The sequence below is a fragment of the Lithobates pipiens genome, unplaced genomic scaffold (assembly GCF_037356315.1).
Source record: "Lithobates pipiens isolate NorthernLeopardFrog02 unplaced genomic scaffold, aLitPip1_a1.2 Scaffold_44, whole genome shotgun sequence".
In the NCBI taxonomy this organism is placed as follows: Eukaryota; Metazoa; Chordata; class Amphibia; order Anura; family Ranidae; genus Lithobates; species Lithobates pipiens.
In genome coordinates, this window is record NW_027507870.1 from 4,354,191 (window position 1) to 4,374,537 (window position 20,347).

The 20,347-nt window shown below is 44.8% G+C and overlaps 1 protein-coding gene across 1 annotated transcript in view; it reads right to left on the reverse strand.

Moving 5' to 3' along the window:
* Nucleotides 1-18,279: 18,279 nt before the first annotated feature.
* LOC143956908 (uncharacterized) overlaps nt 18,280-20,347 on the reverse strand; it is a 58,187-nt gene continuing 56,119 nt past the window's right edge. The window contains exon 7 of the mRNA XM_077467079.1: nt 18,280-19,006. Coding sequence (XP_077323205.1) covers nt 18,811-19,006 — 196 coding nt within the window. The 3' untranslated portion in view covers nt 18,280-18,810. The remainder of the gene's footprint in view (nt 19,007-20,347) is intronic.

Genomic DNA, 20,347 nt, shown 5'->3' on the forward strand with positions numbered 1-20,347 from the left:
GTCTCGGGGCTGGATAGCCCGAGGCAAAGTAACTGAGAGGAGGATTCAAAGGTGGACCACCGTCTCATCTGAGGAGAGGCCCAGCAACTGGAAAAGCACCCAGGGGTCGGACTCTTCGGGAGAAGGACATGCACAAGGCTGGCTTCTCAGAAGGAGCCTGGAGGCTCAGTTGAAGGACATTAAATGGATCTACACTCATACGGTATCGCCGGACCGGCTGCAAGATACTGGTACCGTATGATAGCTCTTTAGATTTACCTACATCCCTCAGTTTACATTCAAGTCTGTTACAGAGACTTTTCACAAGTGTTCTACATACAAATCTGTGGCAGAGACTTTGCTTTACTTAAACACCCTATTGGCTGCTGGGCTTAGTGAGAGGAGGTCTATCCGGTAGCTGTGACAATCCAGTTGTGAAGCCGTAATTCTCTGGATTTCTGTAGTGAGAGACTTCCTATTTTGCAGTTCCAAAAGTACCTGAACTTCCTCCCTAACCTTCTACCCTTCATTGAGAAGCCGTGTTACCTATTTTTTCAAATAAATATCCCTAAAAGTGGATCCAGTGTCACTTTCTACAATTCTTTGGGCCATCTACCTCGGGAAACCCCTAGACGAGCACAAGGTCAAGAAGGTAACGGTAAGCCCAATCAAACCAGCAGGTTCTTCGGTGGTCAGTGCTACACGTGGGGGCTCATCGTCCGGGATTTACTGTTACCCCTCACAACGGAAGGAAAAAGAGAACTGTGCACGTGGCAACTACATGGTAGAGGGTTAATTTTTTTTTTTTTTTGGACAAACCAGCAGCTTCTTCGGGGGTCAGTGCTACAATTACATAATACACGATTGCAAACATATACCGACACTGACTGTGTGTTTCTTTGCTTAGGGAATAATGCGCACGCTCATCATTATTAGAAGTGGTAGCGAGGACATTGCTGGTCACAATGCTGGTGTAGGTCAGGCTGGTAAGGGCAGTAAGGGAGCTGACAGGCACAGAGGTCAATGAACTGATATGACCTTCTTAGTGCCAATGTGTGACTGAGGCTCAGGGAGGTAACTGGCAAAGCTACAATCACTGCGACTGGAAGGAGAGAGTCTGAGATGAATACAGAAGGAATTTGATGCAGATCCTGACTTGCAGTGAAGAACAGGTGGATGGCACCTGGAGTTTGCAGCGTGCAGGCATCCAGCACAGAAAGAACTTGACCAGGTGCCTGCTGAGTGCACAATACTGGCACATCTCTCTCTCTCTGATACAGATCCTCCTGTACCCCACAAGGCAATGCCACACTGTAACTAGGGTTACCACCTTTTCTTCGAGTCAAACCTGAATACTTTAGTGGCACATTCCAGTTTTTTTGCAGTATACACTATAGGATTGTAAAATTCCTGGGACACCTTAGGGTGACACTTGCCAGGCCCAGCGGCGCCCCCACAATCCCAGACATGCACACAGCTGCAGATAGTGAGAGCGGGATGGGGACAGGAGCGGGTTCTGCCCTGGCCGGTATGCTGGTATGTGAGTGAACGGGACAAAGTGTGACAGTGGGCAGAGACTGGACACGCGATTTGGGGGGGGGGGGGTGGTTACCTTCACAGTGAGCAGCCCATGTAGTAAAGGGAGAAGGGAGTCTGTACACTATACTGATCACTTCCAGTCATCCTCATTCCTCTGCAACAAACCGACTCTCCTGGAAGCCCGCATACAGGGAGCCACATTCTGAAACCCGGACACATGATTTCGAAACCTGGACTGTCGGATGAATCCCAGGCAGGTGGCAACCCTAACCGTAACACCCCTGGTTTATTTTCACTGGCCCGCCCCATTTACTGGCTCAACATTTGAACCGGGCCCAACAGACAGACAGCCAGGTAAGCACTCTCTCCCAGGCTGGATGTCTTGGCTTTGGGTTGGACAGACAATACTATTGTAGGCAGACTGTCCAGGAAGGGACTTTTGTTAAATGTACCCAAAGAGCCCCCCCCATCGCCAATTTCCCTCCCTTTCTGTATCCCACATAAACACAGCGCCTAGAGGCAATTCAGTTCGCATTGTGCGCTATACAAGTATTTCATTTATTCATTCATTCATGCTACGTTAGTTCTCTTTACACTGAGAGAGAAGACTTACAGGGGAAGGATTCCCACTGAAAAGAGACACAGGTGTACCATGCTGCTTAATAAGGGATACATTTTATTAGAAAAATATATTTAATACAAAAAGGGCCAAGACCAGGTACCCACCACCAACACCAAGATCATAATAAAAATAGACAACGTTGTCTGTTTAAAAGCAGCTGCATCACGCTTCAACCATGCATGCACACACCTATAACAAGGCTATTTTTAATTAGAGTGAGTGATATTTATGGATCAGACTGTTGATCTTAGTGACATGCACAATGCGTAACAAAGTCCGTCCTGTCACTAGGTTTAATTAAAAACCCTTTTAACAAAAAGAACCCACATTAAAGGGTGGTTAATTGAGTCAAGTTGCTAGTCCCACAGAGACAGATTTAATTAGGATTGTAGCAAAACATAGCTGTCAGTGTGGAGAGATGATTATAATCCACAGTTAATGTCCAGTCCAAAGGCACAGAAATACAGTTTCCTAGAGTGGAATTGCATGTATTCACAGGCTTTAACATAAACAATAGCTCAATGACGCTGTTGTGAAGCTGGCTAATACTGGCTGAGAGGTAACAAACAGCAAGAGGCAAAGTAAAAGGAGGCAATTAAAGGACCTATGGTCCGTTCACCATTCATGGAACGATATAATCACAGTCCTGTACTATCTTCCTCCGGTCTGGGGGGCTGTATGTGCCATCCTGTATGTTCCGTTTGTTGAGCAGGGTCCGTAGGGCTCCAGTGTGCAGATTGCTATCAGCACTGTGTAAGTATCAGGGCTAGGGATGAGCGGAACACCCCCCGGTTCGGTTCGCACCAGAACCTTCGAACGGACCGAAAATTCGTACGAACTTTAGAACCCAATTAAAGTCTATGGGACTCAAAACATTCAAAAGTGCTCATTTTAAAGGCTAATATGCAAGATATTGTCCGAAAAAGGGTTTGGGGACCTGGCTCCTGCCCCAGGGGACATGGATCAATGCAAAATTTCTTTTTAAAAATGGCCTTTTTTTTGGGAGCACTGATTTTAATGACGCTTAAAGTGAAAAAAAAAAGTGAAATATTCCTTTAAATATCGTGCCTAGGGGTGTTTATAGTATGCCTGTGAAGTGGCACGTGTTTCCCGTGTTTAGAACAGTCCCTGCACAAAATGACATTTCTAACGGAATAAAAAGTCATTTAAAACTGCTTGCGGTTTTAATGTAATGTCTGGTTCCGGCAATATGGATGAAAATTATTGAGAAAAATGGCATGGGTAGCCCCCCCTGCCCATTACCAGCCCCTTTTGGTCTTGTACGGATATTAAGGGGAACCATGTACCCATATTAAAAAAAGGAAAGGCGTGGGGCCCCCAGGCCCTGTATACTCAGAACAGCAGTATACAGGCCGTGCAAACAAGACAGGGACTGTGTAGGTTTGTTGTGTTAATTAGAATCTGTTTGTAATTTTGAACTGGTACATTTTTAAAGTGTAGCTCCAGTCAAAAAAATTATTTTTAAGCATTTTGGAAAACATAGGGAAGGGTTATCACCCCTGTATCATTTTTTTTGTCCGTCTGTCTTTTTTCATCTCACTTCCTGTTGTCTCCTTCCGTTTACAAGTAGGAGACATTTGTAAGTTGGATGTTTGAAAGTAGGGGCCTGCCCTAAATGCTCTGCGTAAATTTGGCCCTAAGGTGTTGGTGTTGCCACAAGTTAACACAGTAAGCCCTCAAAGTGATTCTTGGTGGGCGCTGGAGCACCCTGCTGTGAACTATTATACCAAGAATTGTAATTACATGCCATTGTTGAACAGTGGTAGAAAAATTGGGCCTTTGGTGGTTGTGGTGGTGGTGGTGCTGGTGCCACAACACTGTAAGTCCTCACAGTTACTCTCAGTGGGCACTGGAACAGGCCTTGCTGTGAAATATTATATCAAGAATTGTAATTACATGTAACTGTTAAACAGGGGTTGAAAAATTGGGCCTTAGGCACTGGTGCCACAACACTGCAACACCTAACAGAAACTCTAGTTGGAGAGCAGGAATGAGTTCTGCTGCAAAGCATTGCATCAAAAATTGTAATTACACGCCCCTGTTAAACAGGGGCTGAAAAATTGGGCCTTAGGCACTGGTACTGGTGCCACGAAACTGCAACCTTTCCCAGATATTCTAGTTTGAGTGCAGGAATGAGCCCTGCTGCAAAGCATTGCATCAAAAATTGTAATTAAACGCCCCTGTTAAACAGGGGCTGAAAAATTGGGCCTTTAGCCACTGATAGCATCACCCAGAACCAAAAATGTTCTTCCAAGCTATCAGCAGGATCATTGTGGAGGAAGAGGAGGATAGTCAGTCAACATAACACGACAGTCACTCAGCATCAGCATAGGCAGTCTTGAAGGGATCTGACATTTAAAAAAAAAAATATTCGGTTACATCAGCTTCAGGTGCTTGGTAGCTGGTGGTGATCCAAGACTGATTCATCTTTATGAAGGTCAGTTGATCAACCGAGTCGGTGGACAAACGCACCCTGTGATCGGTTACAAAGCCTCCAACAGCACTGAATGTGCATTCCGAAAGAACGCTGGATGCAGGACAGGCCAGTGGCTCAATTGCATACTGTACAAGCTCTGGCCAGTGATCCATCCTCAAGACCCAGTAAGCCAGAGGATTTTCAGTGGGAAAGGTGTCCAAGTCTGACCTTGCCCCTAGGTATTCCTGCACCATGTAAATCAGACGAAGGCGATGGTTGCTGGAACCGATCATACCTTGGAGCTTCCCTGACCCTGTCCTGGTGCTGTAGTCACATAGGTACTCATTGATGGCCCTTTGCTGCGTGTGCAGCCGCTGTAGCATGGCCAACGTTGAGTTCCACCTGGTGGGCATGTCACATATAAGGCGGTTCTTGGGCAGGTTCAACTCCTTTTGGAGCTCAGCCAGCCAAGCACAGGCATTAAATGATCGGCGGAAATGCACACAGACTTTCTTGGCCTGCCTCAGGACATCCTGTAAGCCCGGGTACCTGCCCAAGAACTGCTGCACCACCAGGTTAAGGACGTGAGCCACACAGGGCACATGGGTCAGTTGTCCCAGTCAGAGGGCGGAGAGGAGGTTGGTGCCATTGTCACAAATGACCATTCTTGGCTAAAGCTGGCGTGGTGTCAACCACCTCTCGGCCTGCCCTTGCAGAGGTGACAAAATATCTGCCCCAGTGTGGCTCCTGTCCCCTAAACAAACCAGCGCAAGCACGGTACGGCATCTTTTTGCCTGCATACTTGCGTAGCCCCTTGAACGCCTACGGAGCACTGCTGGTTGCGAGGACAAAGCACAGGAACAGGCCATGGATGAAGAAGAGGAGGTGGTGGAGGAGAGAGGTGTGTCACAACCAGTAGTAGCATTTTGGAGGCATTGTGGTGAAACAACCTCCAACACTACTGCACCTTGTCCTGCATCCTTCCCAGCTGCCAGAAGAGTGACCCAATGGGCTGTGAAAGACAGGTAACGTCCCTGTCCATGCCTGCTGGACCATGAGTCAGCGGTAATATGCACCTTACCGCTGACCGCCCTGTCCAGCGGGGCATGAACATTGCCTTCCACATGCCGGTAGAGAGCCGGAATTGCCTTCCGTGAGAAAAAGTGCCCTTTGGGAACCTGCCACTGAGGAACTGCACATTGCACAAACTCGTGGAAAGGGGGCGGAGTCTACCAACTGAAAAGGCAGCAGTTGAAGTGCTAGCAATTTAGCCAAGCTAGCATTCAACCGCTGGGCATGTGGATGGCTGGGAGCAGGGCTCAAGTCCTGCGGGAACGCATGGGAACGGCGTTCCCGTACTATTTCCACAACGGGAACGCCGTTCCCATTAGCAGCCCGAGTAGCCCGCCGCTCGTGCGTAGCCCGCAGCTCCTCAGCCACCCGAGTCAGTGACTGGTTGCTAGGCTAGGGCCGCTCCGCGTCTAGCAACCGGTCACATGACATCGGCCGTACACGTGGGCACGCACGGAGTCAGTGGGCAGTGCGCATGCGGCCTCCAGCGCAGCCAGCGGCAGACACACGCCGCTGGCAGTTCTCTCCCGAGCGAGAAGTAAACCAGGTTAGTCACTAGCACTCTGCATTACCCTGCCAATACTCTGCATTACTCAATACTCTGCAATACCCCGCCAATACTCTGCATTACTCCACCAATACTCTGCATTACTCCACCAATACTCTGCATTACCCCTCCGCCAATACTCTGAATTACTCTGCCAATACTCTGAATTACTCTGCCAATACTCTGCATTACTCCGCCAATACTCTGCATTACTCCGCCCATACTCTGCATTACTCCGCCAATACTCTGCATTACTCTGCCAATACTCTGCAGTACTCCGCTAATACTCTGCATTACTCCGCCCATACTCTGCATTACTCCGCCAATACTCTGCATTACTCTACCAATACTCTGCATTAGTCTACCAATACTCTGCATTACTCCACCAATACTCTGCATTACTCCACCAATACTCTGCATTACTCCACCAATACTCCGCCAATACTCTGCATTACTCCGCCAATACTCTGCATTACTCCACCAATACTCTGCATTACTCCACCAATACTCCGCCAATACTCTGCATTACTCCACCAATACTCCGCCAATACTCTGCATTACTCCACCAATACTCTGCATTACTCCACCAATACTCTGCATTACTCCACCAATACTCCGCCAATACTCTGCATTACTCCACCAATACTCTGCTATACCCTGCCAATACTCTGCAATACATACCCTGCCGATACTTACTCTGCAATACTTACCCTGCCAAGACTCTGCAATACTTACCCTGCAATGCCCTGCCAATACTCTGCAATACATACCCTGCCGATACTTACTCTGCAATACTTACCCTGCCAAGACTCTGCAATACTTACCCTGCAATGCCCTGCCAATAATCTGCAATACCCAGCAATAATCTGCCATACCCTGCCAATACTCTGCAATACCCTGCCAATACTTATCCTGCCAATATTCTGCAATATCCTGCCAATACTTACCCTGCCAATACATATTCTGCTAATACCCAGCCATACCCATCAATGCTCAGCCAAAATATTATTGGGGGAGATGACGTGGATATTACAGTAGGGGAGATGTATATTGCAGTGGGGAATATATGGTGGTGACATTTTTCACAGGTTTTTGCAAATTCAATTATTATTTGCTGATCCGAAAAAAGATCCGATCTGTGACTCAGATCCAAGGAATGATCCGATCCGTGAGTTTTTTGATCCTTTGCCGATAATCTTGCACGGCAAGGGCAACGTTATTCCAGTTTGTGGGATATTTTCTAATTTGCTGTATTTGAATTTGGAACAGGGTGTATTTGTGTTAGAAATTCCCTGCGAGGGAAAGATCATCACCCATTGTGTTGATTATTCTGTTTGACAAGTTAACTTATTTTGTATTTGTAAACTGGCACTTTACAATAAATGTACTGTATTTTCTGTGAAATATATATGCATATGAGCGTACCTTTATTTATTTTTATTTTTTTTGGTGGGGGAGTGGATCTTGGGTGAGAGTTCCCACACTTTTTTCCCCAGCACTTGACCCCTGGCTGGGAGTGAACTACTTTTGACGGTCCAGCAGCTGGGGCAGGGAAATTTGCCTGCTACAATCGGACGTCGGTGTACTGCTAGCAGAGTACCCGCAAGTACTTGGCTGTGACACACCTAATTCTACACCTTCATTTCTCTCAGTGCAGGTTTCAGAGAGGACTGAAGGTATAATGGGGTTGGAGATCCCAGCTGATGAGGAGCATGGAGAGGTCCGCTTTGTTCTTTGGTGTGGGTCTTTAACCACTTTCAGACCGGACCATTTTGCTGGTCAATGACCAGAGGTCTTTTTACAATTTGGCACTGCGCTGCTTTAACTGGTAATTGCGCGGTCATGCAATGTTGTACCCAAACAAAATTTGCGTCCTTTTCTTCCCACAAATAGAGCTTTCTTTTGATGGTATTTGATTGCCTCTGCGATTTTTATTTTTTGCGATATAAACGTAAAAAGACCGCAAATTTTGAAAAAAAATGATATTTTCTACTTTTTGTTATTAGAAAAATCCAATAAACTCAATTTTAGTCATACATTTAGGCCAAAATGTATTCAGCCACATGTCTTTGGTAAAAAAAAAGTCAATAACTGTATATTTATTGGTTTGCCCAAAAGTTGTCACATCTACAAACTAAGGTACGTTTTCTGGAATTTACGCAGCTTTTAGTTTACGACTGCCTATCTCATTTCTTTCAGGTGCTAAAATGGCAGGGCAGTACAAAACCCCCCCAAATGACCCCATTTTGGAAAGTAGACCCCCTAAGGAAATTGATAAGTGGCATGTTGAGCCCATTGAATATTTTATTTTTTTGCCTCAAGCGATTGAATAATGAAAAAAAAAAAAAATTTTTTTTTTTTTACACAAAGTTGTCACTAAATGATATATTGCTCACACATGCTATGGGCATATGTGAAATGACACCCCAAAATAAATTCTGCTGCTTCTCCTGAGTACGGGGATACCACATATGTGGGACTTTTTGGGAGCCTAGCCGTGTACGGGGCCCCGAAATCCAAGCACCGCCTTCAGGCTTTCTAAGGGCGTACATTTTTGATTTCACTTCTCACTACCTATTACAGTTTTGAAGGCCATAAAATGCCAAGATGGCACAAAACCCCCACAAATGACCCCATTTTAGAAAGTAGACACCCCAAGCTATTTGCTGAGAGGCATGTTGAGTCCATGGAATATTTTATATTTTGCCACAAGTTGCGGGAAAATTACATTTTTTTTTTTTTTTTACAAAGTTGTCACTAAATGATATATTGCTCACGCATGCCATGGGCATATGTGAAATGACACCCCAAAATAAATTCTGCTGCTTCTCCTGAGTACAGGGATACCACATATGTGGGACTTTTTGGGAGCCTAGCCGCGTACGGGGCCCCGAAAACCAAGCACCGCCTTCAGGCTTTCTAAGGGCGTTACAGTTTTGAAGGCCATAAAATGCCAAGATGGCACAAACCCCCCCCAAATGACCCCATTTTGGAAAGTAGACACCCCTAAATTTAGGGGTACACTAGTGAGACTAGGTAATAAATGGCGGGTGCTCTGAAACTATAAAAAAATAACTAACCAACCAGCGTCACCTGTAACAGTTATATGGTGATCACTGGTGAAAGGGTTAACTAGGGGGCAATCAGGGGGCTTTATGCGGTAGTATATGGGGGTCCCTGGCGCTATAAAAAGCTGCGGCGAACCTAAATACCTACCTGCCTAACTAGCGTCACCTGTGACACTAATACGGCGATCAGAAAAATGATCGCTTATTAGGCTGGGTTCACACTGGAGCGATGCGGGAACGCCACGAATCCGCGGCGGGTTCCCGCATCGCATGCCTCCCGGCGGCAGTTCACACTGCCCTATGCGAACTGCTGGGAGTGTCAGTGAAATGTTAATGACACCCCCAGATCAGTTCGCATATCGCAGTGCGATCTGCAAACTCGGATCGCATGGTGTGAACACCCATGCGATCCGATTCTGCTGCGGACCAAAAAAAGGGTCCCGTGCGAATTTGCGGCGGGTGCGGCGCGAATTCAGCCATACTATCTGTATGGCTGAACTCGAATCGCACAGAGATCGGATGTGATTTGCACTGCAGTGCGGTGCGAATCACATCCGTTCTCATAAACCGCTGCAATGTGAACCCAGCCTTAGTGACACTGGCGACGGGGGGTGATCACGGGGTTAAACCTTTATTGGGGGGGTTAGGGGGGTACATTAGAACTAAAGGGGGCTAACCCTAACTGCCCTAACAGTTATTACAGTCACAAATGACACCAATGCAAAAAAAAAAAAATGACATTGGTGTCACTGTGACTGGGGGGCAGGGGTAATTGGGGGGGTGATCGGGGGGGTGTGAGTGTGCCTGGCATGTTCTACTGTGAAGTGTCGTGTTGGTGCAACTCACCGATCCTCTCTCCTCGGTGTCGGAACGAAAAATACCGACACGGAGGAGAAATTACATCACTTCCTCTCCTGTGTTTACATTACAGGAGAGGAAGTGATGTCACGGAGCATTTCCATTCGTCGGGAGCGATCGCGAGGGGGTGGCCATGAATGAATGGCCGCCCCCTCATCCCGGATCGCTCCCGAACGAATACCGACCGCCGCAGGCACCGGGGGGGGCCCGATCGGGCCCCCCACCCGCGGGAAGGCAGGGACGTATATATACGCCCATATGCCTGCCCGTGCCATTCTGTCGACGTATATCGTCGTGCGGCAGTCGGCAAGTGGTTAAGGTACGCTTGCCAACGAGCTGCATGCCAGGTCAACATATGTCTGGTCAAGCATGTGGTGCCCAAGCGGCTGATGTTTTGGCCACGCAAGATATGCTTCAGACATATGTTGCAAATAGCAGCGGTGCGATCTGATGCACTTGTCTCAAAAAGCCCACAACAAAGAACTTTTGGAATAACGCGCAGAGGCAGCGCCCTGCACAGGCGGAGCTCTGCAGTGTGATTCAGTCAGTGTGCTGCCCTTAAGCTGGCCCTCGGAGGGCATCCTGCTTCCTCCTCCTCTCTCCTATCAGGCACCCACGTGGAGTCAGTGACCTCATCATCCCCTCCCTCTTCATCGCTGGAGCAAACCTGGCAGTATGCTGCAGCTTGTGGAACATGACTGCCAGATTGCTGTCCTTCTTGAGCATCCCCTCTCTCTGCGCTCACGCTACTGCCTTCCTCTAGCTGGGTATCATCATCAGAGCCTTAAAAACGCTGGGCATCCTCCTGGAGCATGTACCCAACACTGTGCTCAAACATTTATTGGGACTCTTCAGGAGGACATGGTGGGTCTAGGGAAGGTGTGACTGATGCCATTGAGACAAGGGAAGAGGCCGCGTTGGCAGCTGCTTTGCTATTACCCTGAGCCTGGGTGAGAGAGGATGAGGAGGATGAGGAGGGCGTGGTCATCCACTCTACCAAGTCTTCAGCATGATGCGGCTCAACACATCCAGCTGCCGAAAATAAGGACAAGCGTGTCCCGTGGCCACGTGCTGATGACAATGCACCGCGTCCACGACCAGCACTGTTGTCTCTAGACACAGAGCCTGCTTGCCCTCTTTTATTGGCTCGTGACTGTCTGCCTCTCATTGTTGGCCTTCCAGACATAGTAATGGCCTGCAGGGAGATGGGAAAACCAGCAATTGGGGTAGCTTTAGGTGCACACTGAGCAGATGACACAGTACGCTGACTGTAATTACTGCAGCTGCCTGCTTGTGGTATAGGATCTGAAGAACACCAGCAATTGGGGTAGATTCAGGTGTATACTGTGCAGGAGGCACACAACACCCACTTTAACTGCTGCAGATGCCTGTATTACAGAAACAGAACAACACCAGCAATAAGGGGTATCTTCAGGTGTATACTGTGCAGAAGGCACACAACACCCACTCTAACTGCTGCAGATGCCTGTATTACAGAAACAGAACAACACCAGTAATAAGGGGTAGCTTCAGGTGCATACTGTGCAGAAGGCACACAACACCCACTCTAACTGCTGCAGATGCCTGTATTACAGAAACAGAACAACACCAGTAATAAGGGGTAGCTTCAGGTGCATACTGTGCAGGAGGCACACAACACCCACTCTAACTGCTGCAGATGCCTGTATTACAGAAACAGAACAACACCAGTAATAAGGGGTAGCTTCAGGTGCATACTGTGCAGGAGGCACACAACACCCACTGTAACAGCACTAGGTTCACAAGCAAAAAGACACTGTCCCTGCCTATCCTGCACTTTCCTGCACGCCAACACACTACACAAGGCTGCTGCTCTGGCGGCCTTATATAGTGTGGGGCATGTACTAAACCCCCAAGAGCTATAATTGGCCACAGGTATCCTGCCTTTGGCAAATTATGGCTCTCCTCGCTGCCGGCGCTGTGATTGGCTAAGCATGCGGGGTCACAGTGCATGCTGGGCCAAGCATGAGCCAGCAATGCACTGCATTGTGGGCCGTGAGCGCCACACGAATATGGCGAGAACGGCCCACAAAGTTCTGGATTTGTCAAACATGTGTTCGACTCGAACACCGAACTCATCCCTATTCAGGGCCTATGGGCCACTGTCCGCTTGTCTCAGCCGCGATAGTTGTCGCTGGCTTCAGGCGATCAACTGCGCATACGCAAGCGCGATTAGATACATCATTCACGACGCATAGAGCTTCTCTGTCGTGATGTCAAATCCGACATGCTTCACCGGGAACTCTGTTTTTTTCAAGGATCTTTACACTGACACCACTGACACAGCAGCAATGTTTTCCTACCAAAACTGATGCAGCAAATGTTTTCCTTCTAGTGACATCACCAACGCAAGGGCATTTTTTCCTTCCAGTGACACCACTGATTCATGAACATTTTTCTCCATTCAGTGATGCCACTGACACACGAACATTTTTTTTCCTTCCAGTGACACCACCATCACAGGGACATTTTTCCTTCTTCCAGTGCCACAACTGGACATTTTTTTCCTTAAACCAATGGCAGGGAATTCCTCCTGTTGCTGCTACTAGCACCATACTTCTGTAGTGGATGGAATGAGCCCTGCTTTTAAACTCTTCAATTTGCTGTGGTGGCCACATGCCACAACCATTGCATATGTTTCAAGTCAGTGCTGCATGCACCACTGGTAGCACCGCCCAACTCACAGGGGGGGAGGGAGGGGATAAATCACAGTTTGCTATTTTTACCCTGGGCACTGGATTACCTTGTCCCAGCACTGGCTCCACCAATCACATATACTGTTCCTAAGACCTAGAACATGGAGCTCTGGATGAATGTCTCTAGATAAGTTCTCCGGGTCTCAGGTCTGTAAAGTACTACATGGTTGTTTGTGTAGCACCCCCTAGTGTTGCTAGAGTGCTACATTTTGTGTTTTGTACAGTGTAGGTAAATTGTCAATTGTTTTATCTGGGTCAGGGTTGAGTGACTCAGGGAGGCTGGTATGACTCACAGGCAGCATCTCTGATACCTCCACCTACTTCTGGGAACTAGCAGAGGATTCCAGAAAGATAGGAGTGGATGGGAGGAGGGACAGCCTGGAGTATTCAGAGGGCCCTGACCAATCCCCAACAGAAGTGTTGGCAGGGGGTAGGCCCCTTCAAATATGCAAGGTCAGCCCAGCTGGGCCAGTGTGGAGTTCGGTTGGAAGAGTGTTAGGCTGTCGGAGGCCTTTGAAAGTTAGCCCCCTAGTCTGGGGGGGGGGGGTGTACTCAGGCTTGGGTGCTGAAGGGACCCTCTTCATTACACATGGAGGGATCCTGACCAAGAGGCAGGGGAGCAAGGAGAGGAAGGCAGAAGAACACTACTGGGCAAATCTCTAGGGAGGAAGACTGGTAAGTGTTACAGTGAGAAGACTGAGAGGTAGGGATGAGCTCAGTGTTTGATTCCAATGCATGTTCGACTCGAACATCGGCTGTTCGTCGAATTCAGAACTTTGTGGACTGTTCGCACCAAATTCGCGTGGTACGAATGGCCCACAATGCTCTACGCCATCGCAGTGCATTGCTGGGTCATGAGTGGCCAAGCATGCACTGTGACCCCGCATGCTTGGCCAATCACAGCGCCGGCAGCGAGGAGAGCCATAATTGGCCACAGGCAGGATGCTTGTGGCCAATTATAGCTCAGGGGGTTTAGTACATGCCCCAAACTATATAAGACCGCCAGCGTGACGGCCTTGTGTAGTGTGTTGGCATGCAGGGAAAGAGCAAGATAGGCAGGGACAGTGTGTTCTTTTCTCAGCCGTCTGCAGGAGTTAGTGGGTGCTGTGTGCCTCCAGCACAGTATACACCTGTATCTACCCTTTATTGCTGTTGTTCTCTAATACAGCCATCTGCACGAGTTAGTGGGTGTTGTGTGCCTCCAGCACTGTATACACCTTTATCTACCCTTTATTGCTGGTGTTCTCTAATACAGGCATCTTCAGGAGTGGGTGTTGTGTGCCTCCAGCACAGTATACACCTGTATCTACCCTTTATTGCTGGTGTTCTCTAATACAGGCATCTGCAGGAGTTAAAGTGGGTGTTGTGTGCCTCCAGCACAGTATACACCTGAAGATACCCCTTATTGCTGGTGTTGTCTGTTGCATAGCTTGCATATTAGCCTTTAAAATGAGCACTTTTGATTTCGAACGTCGAGTCCCATAGACTTTAATAGGGTTCTAAAGTTCGAATAGCACTGAACTTAGCACTGAAAAATAAGAGCACTTTTGTACCCCCCACTAGTTGTCCGGCAGCTGAACTGTTTATTGACAAAGTCGAGATGGATGTGAAGCGGTTTTTGCAAGATCGTTCCAGGATAGACCATACACAGAACAATTTAAATCGAGAGGAATATGCTACACTATTAAAGTTATCTATGAGGAAGGAGATTACTATTAAACCAGCGGATAAAGGTGTCTATAGTAGTTATGGATACCGTTAAATATGAGAGAGAGATAAAAAGACATTTGGCTGACAGTAATGTGTATATGCAATTGGATAATAACCCTACTACACGAGTTTTAGGGAGAATAAAAAAAGTTGTAAAGAGAGCCGTCCAGGCAGGTATAATAGACTCCAATACAGAAACATTTCTGATCCCTGAATTTCCTATTACCCCAATTTTTTTATGTGTTGCCTAAGGTACAGAAAGACCCATTAGATCCACCGGGTCGTCTGATTGTTTCTAGTAATAATTCTGTGACGACGCCAATTGCTAAATATCTAGACAGATGCCTTACTCCTCTGGTAGTTAACACTAGATCACTTGGGCTGAGCGATACGCTAAACGTCACCTCGTGTTTGTAACGGTTCCAGGAGAACGGGTCTGTCCGTATGCGTCCGGCCGGCACAACGGACTCAAGGCTTTTGATCGTTTTTACACTGTAAGTGCAATTTTACTTTTTTATCTTCAGTAATAAAGGGTTTTTACACTATTTGGAGCTTTATTTTTCCTCTATGGCTTTGATGTTCCTGCCCTGAGTCCCTCTGGATCTATGAGAAAGACGTCTGGGAGTGTTTTCTATATAACCCTTATTGGAGCGGTGACACAAGAAGAACACTGAGGACCCCTTTTGGTTGGAGGACGAATCTATACCTACAGGTCTTTTGTGACCCTCTGTAGCGGGGGGTCATGTTTTTCTGGTAAGCGGCAAATTTAATCGTGTGTTGGTGGTGGATCAAGCACTATCTAATTGGACCCAGCAGTGGATCTTCTATGATTCTTGTGGTTCATCTGTGGAGGACTTTACTCACAGTTTTTGAAAGTAGTTTCCTGTGGTTCATATACACGGACTTGTTGTTTATACACTGGGTGGTTCTTTTTTATATCATTATAGGCACATGCAACGTGATCTTATATTGCAAGGAATAAGTGATTTGCACGGCCTGAGCTTATAACACATACATGTTTTTTCACTATTCATGATATAAGTGTATATCAATTTATATATAGAGGCTATTAACATTTCACGATTTGTTTTGTATTTTTGCACAATTAGATGTTTGTGTGAGTTAAGCGCGGCTTATTATTTTCCAACACTAGATCATACATTAGAGACACTCAGGATTTTTTGGATAAAATAAAAAATGTAATTCTTCCTCCGGGTGCGACATTAGTAACCTGGGATGTCACTAATCTCTACACAGCAATCCCACATTCTTTGGGATTGGAAGCCTGTAAACGATTGTTGGTTGGTTACAGATTGTATGACGCACCGCAAGTGTCATTCCTCCTGGAATTACTTTCAAACGTTTTGGAAGATCATTTTTTCTTGTTTAAAGACACTTATTATTTGCAGCGCACTGGGACTGCGATGGGTTCTAATGTCACCCCCCCGTATGCAAATTCATTTATGGACATGCTTGAGAATGCATTCATATATCATTGCAGACTGTTTGTAGACAATTGTGTCGCTTGGTTTAGATCCATTGATGACGCAATTTGCATATGGGCGGGGCGACCGCAAATCATTGTTGTTGTTTAATTTTTATTTGAATATTCTAGTGCCGGGTTTATAATTGAATATGTCCATTTCTGACACTACTACACCCTTCTTAGACCCATTGTTTTATATACCGGAGGGTCATATTGTTAGCGACTTGTATCGCAAACCTACAGATCGCAACCAATTGTTGCATTACTCCAGTTTTCATCCGGCTGGGGTATTCAAGTCCATACCCAGAGTATCTAGAATTGTTAGTGAACAGGATCTCAAGGAAGAAGGGCTGAGTGAGATGGAAGACAGACTGTGCCAGCGAGGGTATCCGAGGAGTATCATACACCAGGAACGCATTCATCTGCATTGTGATAGAAAAAGAGATACAGCGCGCAGAATGCCCTTCATCTCACAGTTTTACTCGTTCTCTAATCGCATTAACAACAAAATTAGGAAACATTGGTCTATATTGAAAAAACATTTTCTGACTGTCCCAGAATTCTATCAGCCCCCACTACCCTCTTATCGCAGAGGGAGATCGTTACGTGACAGATTGGTAAAATCAGATCAATACAGGACTTCCCCGTGTAACATTTTTAGGTCCTCCTAAATTTGGATCTTTCCTGAGTCTTTCTTGTACTCAGTTTACGAGTATGATTAAGGGAAAAACTTTTTGCCATCCACATGAAAGATACAACATCAATATTAAAGACCATTTTACCGGTCAGTCATCCTACGTTATATATATCATTAAATGTCCATGTGGGTTGATTTATGTCGGGGGAAACAACTCAAAAAGTAAAAGACAGGATTGCAAGACACAAGTACTCTATTCGTGATAAATTCGAGAAATTACCATTATCGAGGCATTTTTTGGAGGAAAAAAAACACACTGTATCTCAATTAAGATATGTGGTTATTGATGGAGTATCCGTAAATAGACCAGGAGGAGAAAGGGAATTGATTTAAAAAAAACGAGAAGTTTATTGGATCGATGGTTTGGACACGCTTCAGCCGAAAGGGTTAAACACTGATTTTGACCTGTACCTGTTTCTTTAATGAGTGCATGTCAAAATGTCTAGTTAGTATATGTTAAGATGGTGCTGATATCTATGGTGGTTAATTGATTGCTTATTTTACTGACTTATGATTGTGATCGAGCACTCGATCAATTAATAATGTATTCTTTTTTTATCTGGAGAGAAATCGGGTGTACCCATGACCTATAAAATCTCTCCGATACCACTTGACAGTGATTGATAGTAGGATTAAGAAATATAGAGTTAAATGTGGTTTAACTGATTCCAGCTGAATCCATTATTGTGATTAAGGAGTCTGTGATTCTGATAAATGTTAGGCGAAGTGTTACCAGTTGCAGACATGAGATTGTGAGAAAGGGCGCTCGCTTCATAGCCCGAAATGTCGACTGCCAGTTGTACCTGGTATTTTTTTTGATATTTCTATCTGATGTAATGCTTTTTGGAAATAAAAGAATTTTGTGCAGCAATCCACATCGTTGTTTCTACATATCTGTCTGTGGGAAGGACTAGATTGCTTGCACTTTAAGGATCGTTCAGTGCATCTTACCTATACAATTACGATATATAATATATATATATATATATATATATATAAAAAAAAATATATATATATATAAAAAAAAATATATATATATATATATATATATATATATATATATATAAAAAAAATATATATATATATATATATATATATATATATATATATAAAATATTTATATAAAATATATATATATAAAAAATATATATAAAAATATATATAAAAAAAATATATATAAAAAAAAAATATATATATATATATATATATATATATATATATATATATATATATATATATATATATATATATAAAATATTTATATAATATATATATATAAAATATATATATAAAAAATAATATTATTATATTATATATTTAATATAAATAAAATATATATATAATATATATATAATATATATATATTATTTATTTTTTATTTAGAAAATTTTGAAAACCATTTTATCATTTACCTTTCACTTTAGAATTGTGTGCCACTTTGTGTTGGTCCATCACATAAAATCCCAATAAAATACATTTACGTTTTTGGTTGTAACGTGACAAAATGTGGAACATTTCAAGGGGTATGAATACTTTTTCAAGGCACTGTATATCTGTCCCCTGTGACTGAAACAAGAGAAAGTATTTATGTACAATGTGAGGTCTATTTATAAAAAAAAACGAAATGTCAGAAGCACCGGCCTAGCTGTAATGAATTATTCCCATAGGTCGTCCTAACATGTGTATTTCCTATGAATGTTAGCTCCATCTAGAGGCCATAATGTGGTATTTTTATGGTTGCGGTATCTCAGGAAGATACTGCATTACGGCAACTAGATGGAGCTAAAGGCCATTGGAAATAATCATAATATACAAAATACAGGGATATTTTGTCATAGTTGGGTAAACGCTTGTGACATTCGTCCAGTGAATTTTTTTTTTTTACAAATATGAATATGGCTTATGGTGAATGAAGGTGATGGTCGCTTGTTGGTTGGGGACCTATTCCTCATAGATGAACACCACAAAGTCCTCCAAGTATGATGTGTCCTGATGATCATCAGAGTATAATTACAATATTGTTGGGGATTTCAGAAGGAATGCATTGTCCAGTCTCTTTTCTCAGTTGTGCTTTTTGTAACAATGGAATTGTTCATTTCCCAAAGTAAATGCCAAATTCTTGTAACTTGATTGAGGATAACTCTTTTTCAGCTCAGTTAATACGAGGTTCCTCTCACAGATCCAATTATTGGACTCCTCGCACTGCACACCTTGCAAGTTCCCTCCATCGATCTTCCAACAAGCATCAGGGACCCATCTATAGAGCCAAAAAAGGTACAATATTACACATTTTATCTTAGTGATTATATTTCAGAGAATGTGTGTCTGATCCACGAATGAGGTCCTAGGAATAATGGTATATGACCAATCATGTCAGTCCTGTAGAGAGGCGAAAGACACAGCAATGGTCACTCTGATCTTTGAAACTGGCATGTGTGCTTTCACTGAGGAAGCCCAATCAGAGGGCGACACGCGTATGGAGGGGGGGGGGAGCCAAGCCTGTGACATCACACAGCCACCTTGAGTGTTTGCCATTGGTGAGCAAGTGGACGAATTTATCCATGCTCATGCTGTTTTAAAGTATTTATCCTGCGAGTGTGCCTTAATTGGGGGCCGTTTTTAAATAAACATTAATAGACAGAGAGCACTATGGAGTCTGGTTTTGTGATTACATGTTAACAACGGAGCAGAGCGGAGCTGAGCTGCAGGCGGGGAGTGAAGGAGTGAGAATTTTCTCTATCCATTTGGAGTTCTCAGCGCGGGTACACAGCTGAGTGAGAGGAGGAGGAATGGCTGATTTGGCGTGGAAGATGGAGAGATCATGGAGGAGCAAAAGAGAGACCATTATCTGAAAGGAGAGACCATTATCTGAAAGGAGAGACCATTATCTGAAAGGAGAGACCATTCCCTGAAAGGAGAGACCATTCCCTGAAAGGAGAGACGTTTCCCTGAAAGGAGAGACCATTCTCTGAAAGGAGAGACCATTATCTGAAAGGAGAGACCATTATCTGAAAGAAGAGATCATTCCCTGAAAGGAGAGATCATTCCCTGAAAGGAGAGATCATTCCCTGAAAGGAGAGACCATTCCCTGAAAGGAGAGACCATTATCTGAAAGAAGAGATCATTCCCTGAAAGGAGAGATCATTCCCTGAAAGGAGAGATCATTCCCTGAAAGGAGAGACCATTATCTGAAAGGAGAGACCATTATCTGAAAGGAGAGACCATTATCTGAAAGGAGAGACCATTATCTGAAAGGAGAGACCATTCCCTGAAAGGAGAGACCATTCCCTGAAAGGAGAGACCATTCCCTGAAAGGAGAAACCATTATCTGAAAGGAGAAACCATTATCTGAAAGAAGAGATCATTCCCTGAAAGGAGAGACCATTCTCTGAAAGGAGAGACCATTATCTGAAAGAAGAGATCATTCCCTGAAAGGAGAGACCATTCTCTGAAAGGAGAGACCATTATCTGAAAGAAGAGATCATTCCCTGAAAGGAGAGATCATTCCCTGAAAGGAGAGATCATTCCCTGAAAGGAGAGACCATTCCCTGAAAGGAGAGACCATTATCTGAAAGAAGAGATCATTCCCTGAAAGGAG